Source organism: Ammodytes marinus (genome assembly GCF_949987685.1).
Source record: "Ammodytes marinus genome assembly, chromosome: 19".
NCBI classification, from domain to species: Eukaryota; Metazoa; Chordata; class Actinopteri; order Uranoscopiformes; family Ammodytidae; genus Ammodytes; species Ammodytes marinus.
The window spans coordinates 26196923-26206726 of NC_137223.1; the positions used below are offsets into that span (position 1 = coordinate 26196923).

The 9804-nt window shown below is 40.3% G+C and overlaps 1 protein-coding gene across 1 annotated transcript in view; it reads left to right on the forward strand.

The window, feature by feature from the left end:
- The window catches only part of LOC307265761 (adhesion G-protein coupled receptor G6-like), a 20314-nt gene extending 14994 nt beyond the window's left edge, over positions 1-5320 (forward strand). The window contains exon 5 of the mRNA XM_080047559.1: positions 3158-5320. Within this exon, the coding sequence (XP_079903685.1) occupies positions 3158-3354 (197 nt within the window). The 3' untranslated portion in view covers positions 3355-5320. The remainder of the gene's footprint in view (positions 1-3157) is intronic.
- The last annotated feature ends 4484 nt before the right edge of the window (positions 5321-9804 follow it).

Genomic DNA, 9804 nt, shown 5'->3' on the forward strand with positions numbered 1-9804 from the left:
GGCGGACCAAACAAGCGCACTGAGACCCAGCTGAAGAGTTGGTCTCGCTGCGCTTCCAAACGCACTGATGGCGTCCAATCACCAAACACAATGGCAGTATGGAATATTTCTATAATTGTTTACACTTTGGCAATTTTCAATTTGTGCTTCCTGCTTCTCTCCGCCCCAGAATGTCTGTCCAATGAATGAATGACCTCAGATCACGTGTGGTTTTGCTTCGTGATGCTGGTTCACCTCCAAAAAGGGGCAATACGTGAAAGTGGACCACACCAAACAAAAACTATCTAAATTCTATTTGGTCTGGACCAAAGCAAGTGAACTAGCGGTCTTTCCTGATGTGAATACACCCTAAACATTCCAAAGGACTTCTCAGGGAGTTCTACAGAAACCCGCAGAAAGTTTAATGAAGTAACGTTCAATAAATGACAGATCCCAGGGCGCTCCAGTGGCGTAGTGGATAGAGCGCGTACCATATTGGCTCCGGCCTTCGTTGCAGTGGTCGTGGGTTCAAATCCGACCCGTCGACCTTTACTGCAGGTCATCCCCCCTCTCTCTCTCTCTCTCTCTCTCTCTCTCTCTCTCTCTCTCTCTCTCTCTCTCTCTGTCTCACTATTTCAACTCTGTACTGTCTAATAAAGCTTGAAATGCCAAAAAATAATCTTTAAATAAAAAAGATTGACGGATATTTTCCAGGTGTCCCAAGTAGCAATGCTTCTATGACACTTCATATCCATATACTCCCATTTTCCTTTCCTCCATAGGTCAGAACTTTAAAACGTCTTCGGTCTTGGCTAACCCCTTATTGAAATCCCAAAGACACATTAATCTTTTTTTTACAGGAGATAATATACAATCCAGGTGGTCAGGCTTTAATAAATATATCCATAAGTTTGAGGGAATATGAGAGTATAACTAAAGAGAAAAAAATCGCACAATGCAGCTATTCATTCATACTAATAGGAATGCTACTTGGAATGTGAGCTTGTTTAAGTCGAGTTACTTTATTTGTCAGTCAATGGTTAGATTGAAATGTGTCTTTCCGCATCTCCCCTCTCAAGTTCCCACACTCCAGAGGGGGTCAGAGCGCAGGGTCAGCCGCAGTACAGCGCCCCTGGAGCAGTTTTGGGGTTAAGTGTCTTGCTCAAGGACACAATGATAGAGATGGTGGTGCACCGTAGATGTAATAGCAGCCACCACTAGTTTTACTACTAACACCCCCCTGTCCGGTGCCGGGGATCAAACCAGAGACCTCATGGTTACTGGGAGGAGGAACCAGAGACCTCATGGTTACTGGGAGGAGGAACCAGAGACCTCATGGTTATTGGGAGGAGGAAACAGAGACCTCATGGTTACTGGGAGGAGGAACCAGAGATCTCATGGTTACTGGGAGGAGGAACCAGAGACCTCATGGTTACTGGGAGGCCCCTTTTTCCTACAGGGCATCCTAACACCCTTTATTTATTATTTGATTAAACAGTGTGGTGCAGTGTCAGATTAAGTTGAATTGCGCAAAATACCACAATCATCACTCAACTTTTGTGATGACCTTGGTAAATGGTAAAATGGACTTGACCTATATAGCGCTTTTTAGCCGATTTTCTCAGCCCCAAAGCGCTTTACATTTCTTACCACATTCACCCATTCACACACACACTCATACACCTTGCTGGAACTCCTGTGTTGTAGGCAGTGGCTATTTATTTGCCACTATTTTGGTTTGAGTGTCAAGAAGTAATATCAAATATTTTATTCTCTCTCTCTCTCTCTCTCTCTCTCTCTCTCTCTCTCTGTGCTGTTGGAGTGACAGTGTGCAGTGGAGAGAGAAAGAGAGAAAGACAAGCAGGCAGATAGATGGAGAGAGATCTTTATTTTATAATTTTGCTTTTTGACTTATATGCAATCATATCACTTAAGACTGAGTCCCGCTGCCAGAAAACATTGAAGTAATAAAAAAAAAGGGGGGTTTTGTTTATTGATTTCTCCTAAACAGTTATGATTTTCTACCCGGTTACACGTGTACACATGCACACCCCTGTCCCCAGTCTGAGCTAACAAAAACATTCCGCAGCTCCATCAAATATGCCTACAATTTGAAAAGTAATCCTAGGATCAAGTTTGAAATTAAATCAAAATATGCACTACGCTTGAGTGAGGCTGCCGTTGTGTAAGACTGCTGTACTAACCCTGGTTGTATAATATGTTGGCTGGGAAAACCCAAATATTTACAAGGCCCATACAAAAATGTAATAAACAAACTTTCCTCACAGGAAAATGTGATCCCTGGAACAGTGTTTGAAGTAAGAAAGCTTCCTGAAAAGTTACTGTTTCACTGTTGTTGTTTACAGCAGCAGGGCCCACAGTTCGGTTTACAAACATATTCTAGTCTTACGTTTGGTTCCAGGTTCCTCAAAATAATTTGATTTACGATGACAGAATTATTAAATACTAAGAATTACATGTAGAGAAAATATGATATGCAAACTAAATGCAGGCTCTGTGAATGTAAACAAATCCCCCTCCTCTGAAACTACACAGTGACCCTTTAATTAAAGCTGTAACAATGGAGTGCTGTGGAGTGCTGCAACATTTAACTATTATTATGACTTGAAATCAAACTAATACTTGATTAACAGTTTTTTTTGGGGCCATAAAACATGATATTAAATGAATCGCCCTTTCCCTACCACCTACAGTTTAATGGGTACTGCATCATCAAGGCACAATCATAATCAGTCCTGCTTTCTTCTTGGTTATATACAGTATTTGATTTTTATTTTTTTTAATGTTTTTTTTATAGTCTTGACCAAGTGTATGGTCTATAAATTGAAAAAAAAATACCAACGTAAATAAACTAAACTGAATTAATCCTTGTGTGTTTTATCCCTGTCTCTCTGAATACAGATACAGATACAATATACAGACAAAAGCTTCACCAACCTTGAGTTCAGTGGCTATTGCATATTCAAAGGCATAATCAGTCCTGCTTGTTTCCTGGTTATATATTTTTTTGTTTTTCTTTTTTTTCTTAATTTTTCTTTTTTTTAATGCTTAGAGAGGCTTTCATTGTATAGTCTTGATGAAATGTATGGTCTATAAATTGTCAAAATGACCGAAATAACTAAACTAAACCAAACTAATCCTTGTGTGTCTCATTCAGATAAAAGCTACTCCAGCCCGTCCGGCCCAAAGTCTGCCTCCTCTTCGCCCCCGTCCTCCTCTGTCTCGGACGGGGAACCCAACTCTCCCGTCAGCCAGATGATCGACAAGGTGAAGGGCTACTGCTCCACGCGCTCCGACAACTTCTACAAGAACATCATCCTGTCCGACAGCTTCGCCAACAGCACACGCTTCTAGAATGTTCTGGAATGATCTAGAACACGCTTTTTCAGACCTCGAGGGTTCTGGAACTCATTTTTTATTTTTTTTTAAACTGACCGAAAATGTTCTAGAAACTTTTGGAGGTTTTCTGTTTAAAGGTTCCAAAATTGGAGGTGAGCTTAACATTCTAGAACTCAACAGCTTCGCCAATAGCACCCAGTTCTAGAATGTTCTAGGACCTGCTTTTTCCTCCAGACATTCAGGGAGCCCTCCTCCTGTGCTTTACAAACCACCCGGAATGCCCCTCCCCCCACATTCTAGAACCTTCCGGGTTCTTGGAACTGCCAACCCAACATTCTAGAACCTTCAGTGTCTTTGTTACCACAACCCCAACAGTCTAGAACCTTTTTATGTCCTCAATCGACAAGGTGAAAGGCTACTGATCCACGCGCTCAGACAACTTCTACAAGAACATCATCCTCTCCGACGGCTTCGCAAACAGCACCCGGTTCTAGAATGTTCAAGAATGTTCTAGAACCCGATTTTTCTTGGATCCTCCATTTTTATGTTCTTGGAACTGTACCCTGACATTCTAGAACCTTCCGGGTTCTTGGAACTGCCACCCCAACATTCCATAACCTCCTGTGTCTTTGGAATCACAAGCCAACCCCAACATTCCTCGAACTTTCGGTGTTCTTGGGACCCAAGCTTCTAGAACCTTTTCTGTGTTGCGAAACCCGGCTTAACGTTCTAGAACTTTTCTCAGCCAGCCTCACCATCAGAGTAGAGTTCTAACAGTCAGTTCTAGGCCATTTAACCTAAAAGTTCCTTAAACATTATTGGACCCTACACATAAACAGGCTTCAGAAAAAAAAAAAACATGACCAACGTTCTAAAATCCTTTTTTTTGTCAATAATCGTAGAACCCTTTTTAGAACACAACCGTTGACTTGCTCTAGCCTAGCACCAGCGAACTCTGCAACTAGAAGGACTGAATGAAATGTGTTGAAAACTGTCTCCAATGATAAATAACACACCGGCTTACTTGGAAATGAGGCCCTATGTCCAAAATTCCGAAGTACTCCTTTAATGCACTTGTCTTCGCTTTGTTTAAAAGTTCCCGCTTATCAAATAAAACCTGTATTTTTATGCATAGTGTTCAAAAGGCATCATGTTAACTGCTTTAAACCCCAAGGACCAAATTAAGACAATCATAGAAAAAAAAAAATCACACTTTTTTTTCCAGTCCTGTTTTCTTCTGGGTAGTCAGTTGGTGTCAACGCGATTCTACTGTATCATATCAAATTATCAAATGCTTGACCAGGGCTGCCGGACTGTAGAATTGACAGGAAAAGAAAGGGGGATGAGAGAGGATAAACAGTTGGTAGAGGAGGAGATGAAGCTCTTTTAAAAACTGTTCCGTCTTGTTGTTTTTTTATGTTTTTTCTTTTTTACATACTGTGATGTTTGTTTAAACTTTAAACTGTCTATATGTGCATGTGTGTGTGTTTGTGTGTGTGGAGCCATATCCTCTGTAAATATTGACAATCTATCTATTCTATGTGCCTTATCTATAGTTGTATAATGTGTCTGGTTGGTTGCTTTCGTTCATGCCTTTCGAGAGGTCCTGAAAGGGTCAACGGGACTGTACATACAAACCCCAAACATTCTTAGAGCGCCCAACATGCTGCGTAGGCATGCAGTCCATCTAATGTACATTTTACCTCAGCCACGGTTCAATGAAAAGGGCCTCACATACAGCTCTGGAAAACATTAAGAGACCAGTCTGGATTTTTTTCTTAAATCTTCATCTCTACATTACTTAAAGGTGCAACGAGGATGTTTTAAATATTTCTGAAACAGTCTCATGTATCCTCTGATGATCATAAATGACATGTAACAGCAAACGAGACCATCATTGCAAAGAATGCTCTTTTTATATAGTTTTTCTTAAAGCCTTTGTCATTCGTACCCTCACCCAGAAACAACAGCTGGTGTGGTAAAAAACAATTTTGTCCAAAAGGGGGGGGGGGGGGGGAGGGGGGCAAGAGTTAACAAAAGCTGAAAGTTCCTCTGAGCACCTTTAATGGAAATGCTCTAAATGTCAATTTCTTCATTCGGAATTTTGTTAGAAATATTGCCAGTAGTTTGTAGAGCAAAACCAAAATGTTCATTCTATTAAAATATATGCCTATACATATTAAAACAAGAGACACTGAATATTTGGAGTGGTCTCTTAATTTTTTCCAGAGCTGTAGAAGCACAATCCAATATACCAGTTCCCCAAGCAAGGGGACTCCCGGTGAAACTAACAAGCCAAATTATTATTATTATTATTTCTTTTACATATTTGCATTTTATTTATAATGTATGCTATAATGGGAAATAGCTGATGTCCTTAAAGGCGCTAGGAGGAACCTTTAAATATTTAGATATTGGAAAAATCTCAACTTTAAAAATAGTCTTTAAGAAATCCCAAAAGACAATTTTTAATGGTAGTAATATCAACCCTTTTCAGTCTACACTTTTTCCTATAAAAAATTTAAATTCTCTCCATTTTGCCTATATCACCTAAGGTCTGTGGTTTGATTCCAGTGAAGCTAGACATATCATTTATCAGACGCTTTTTATCCAGAGTGACTTATATCTAGAGGTAGGCAGTTAACATTAAAGGCAAACTAGGTCATTCTAATTCTGGAGAACGCTTGTTTTCAAAATCACTTTCTTGTCAAAATCAGTGAATATCTCCTCACGATCCCGCTACCTGTCCTTACTGTCTGTGTGCACTGAAACAAAAATCTGGTGTTAATGCACAGCCTAGCCTCTGTAAACTGGCATGTAAACAAATGGAATGTAAACAAAGCGGGCCAAAACATTCTCCAGAATTACCTAGTATGCCTTTAACGGTCTTGCCTTAGGAGTCGGACCCTAACTTTTCAAATTGACGAATCTTGCTTGTTTTCGCTTAAATTCTTTTAAATTCAGCAATTGATAATAGCTTTGTTTTTATGAAAGAAGTCCTGGCATTAAGAAAGACCCTCACTGTGAATTGGCCAGGTTGTTTGATGTTATTTTGTTTCCCCCTAAAATGCATGTACATACACATACAATGGAAATGCCTAAATAATTAAAACATGACATTTGAAAAAAACTCATCCAGCCACGTCTCTTTTTTTTCTCCTTTTTTTTGGCATTTTCCAGCTTTATTGGACAGTACAGAGTTGAAATGGGGAGACAGAGAGAGAGAGAGAGAGAGAGAGAGAGAGAGAGAGAGAGGGGGGGGGGATGACCAGCAGTAAAGGTCCACGGGTCAGATTTGAACCCGCGACCACTGCAACGAAGGCCGGAGCCAATATGGTACGCGCTCTATCCACTACGCCACCGGAGCGCCCCAGCCACGTGTCTTTACTGGAACAATGGGGTTGATTATCCCTAGAAAACTGTTTCCTGGAATCTGTTGACAATCAGGTCTGAAAATGATTTGGAAATATTGTTTTTTCAGTTGTTCCATGTGTCTGTCATATTCTTTTATTATGTGATTGGTGGCAAGAAACTTTTATTTATTTAAATATTTCTGAAACAGTCTCATTTTTCCTCTGATGATCAGAAATTACATGTAACAGCGAACGAGACCATCAGTGTAAAAGAATGCTATTTTCATATAGTTTTTCTTAATGCCTTTGTCATGGGTATGATCGCCCAGGAACAACAGCTGGCGTGGTACCAACACTACTGCTTTTGTCCAAAGGGGGCGCTAGAATTAACACAAACTGAAAGATCCTCGGAGCACCTTTAAATAGTGAAGATATATATATTTTTTTTTAAGTCAGCACGGACACCCAAACTCTTTGCAAGGCAAATTAAAGGCAGGGTAAGTGATTCTGGAGAACGTTTGTTGAGAAATCACTTTTTATCCCTTTGTTTACATACCAGTTTACAGAGCCTAGGCTGTGTATTAACACCAGGTTTTTTTTTCTCAGCGCGCACAGCACACAGCACAGACAGGTGTAGCAGATTGTGAGGAGATATTCACATTACCCAAACCAAAAGCTATTGGAGTTCGTGATTTTATCAACAACATTTGTCCAAGTCAGTCACAGCACGGTATGTCTCAGTTGTTTCATCTCTGAATAACAATAGCATCACTGCATAACACGAATGCTACGCTATTCACACTCGCTAAGCCAAGAAAGACAATACTTCCCGACATGTCATCAAGTGTCAAACCTAATCACACTGAAAAATAATAATAATAATATTAATAATGTCCCAGTGAGGAAATATTAAGTCTCCTCTTCGGATTTCTGCATGCAGCCATCTCCTTATGTAACTTGTGACTGTACTGTAAAGTCCAAACTAAAAAGGTGCTACGAGGAACTTTAAAATATTTCTGAAACAGTCTAATTTGTCCTCTGATGATCATGGATTACATGTAACAGCAAACGAGACCATCAGTGCAAAGAATGCTATTTTTATATAGTTTTTCATAATGCTTTTGTCATGGGTATACGCTCACCCAGGAACAACAGCTGGTGTGGTAAAAAGACTACCGCTTTTGTCCTTAAGGGGGCGCTAGAATTGACACAAACTGAAAGTTCCTCGGAGCACCTTTATGTGTGAAGGAGAGTTTTCTGTGGATCATGATATCTACTGCAGCACAATGTTTTGTTCAGTTATTATTTCTATTATGGAAACCATGGAGATGTTTAGTTGCTACAAACAGCTCTGGAAATAATTAAGAGACCACTCCAAATGTTCAGTGTCTCTCGTTTTACTCTTTACAGGCATATGTTTGAGTAGAAGGAACATTTTGGTTTTGATCTACAAACTACTGACAACATTAGTAAGAAATTCCAATACATATTTTTGTCATTAAAGAGCATTTCCATGAAGTAATGTAGAGATGAAGACTGAAGAACAATCCAGACTGGTCTCTAAATTTTTTCCCAGAGCTGTAACTGGGCAACGTTAAAGGGTTGATTTTGACCTTTGATTGGATGGTATGGTGTTTGTAGAAAGAATCGTTTTAAACTTTTTATTCTGTTGGTTTTTGGTTTATGGAACATTCTTCCAGCGCTCCAGAGAACAGCTCAGGGCTTAATGCTTTTTATTTTATGGGGCCAATAATCCGACTTAATTTATCGAATGTTTTTTTGGAAGAAACTCCGTGATTTTGGTCCAAGTAAAAGGGAAAGTTACGAGTGTGTGGTTTTATATCCCAGGAATTTCCTTTTAAAAATTATCTAAATTTAAAAGTTAAAAATACTACTGACAAAATAAATCCTGGGGTTACTCAGTTTATCACGATTATTATTATTTTATTTTTTTAAGATTATTTTTGGCATTTATATGTGTGTGCACTGAAAAAAAAAATAGCGCACACAGTACGGACAGGTAGTGGACCATGAGGAGATATTCACTGATTTTGACAAAAAGCGTTCCCCAGAATCACTGACTACACCTTTAACCCGTCAATCTGAACATTTTGGAGCAAGAACACAATAACACAATAACCCACTTTTTTCTCTCCTGTGGCCCTTAAACTCTTCTGTACTTTAGTATGTAGTGTAGTGAAAAGAAAGAGTATGAGATTTGGAACACAGGGACAGTTTCTCCCAGCTCTTGTGTTTTCATTTTCAGGACAACAACTTTGCTGCTGGGTTAGTGTGTGTGTGTGTGTGTGTGTGTGTGTGTGTGTGTGTGTGTGTGTGTGTGTGTGTGTGTGTGTGTGTGTGTGTGTGTGTGTGTGTATGTGTGTGCGTGAGGGTTAGCGTGTGTGTGTCTGTTGAAAGTGTAAATAAGCAGCTGTGGTTAGACCCCCCCCCCACCCCCCCTCCCCTCCCCTCCATAGAGTCTCAGTCCTCTTCACAGCAGACCCGGGTTAGAATCCAGCCCGGGTCGTTCTCTGCATGTCATTCCCCTCTCTATCTATCTGTCTGTCTGTCTGTCAGTCCTCTTCACAGCAGACCCGGGTTAGAATCCAGCCCGGGTCGTTCTCTGCATGTCATTCCCCTCTCTGTCTGTCTATCTGTCTGTCTGTCTGTCTGTCTGTCTGTCTGTCTGTCTGTCTGTCTGTCTGTCTGTCTGTCTGTCTGTCTGTCTGTCTGTCTGTCTGTCCTCTTCACAGCAGACCCGGGTTAGAATCCAGCCCGGGTCGTTCTCTGCATGTCATTCCCCTCTCTATCTGTCTGTCTGTCTGTCTGTCTTCTTCACAGCAGACCCGGGTTAGAATCCAGCCCGGGTCGTTCTCTGCATGTCATTCCCCTCTCTATCTACACTCTAAAAAGTGTATTTTTGAAAAGTTGAAGTAACGCACTGTTTTGAATAAGTCTGACTCAGTTTTCTGCTTTAGCGATGGCAACGTACTTTTGTGGATTACATCAAATTGAAATTGTACTGTACTACATAGACCTGACATTGACTTGCTTTTCTTATGCAAATGAAAGCGCTTCAATTAGGTTTTCCTGTCTAACGTCATGACGTGGA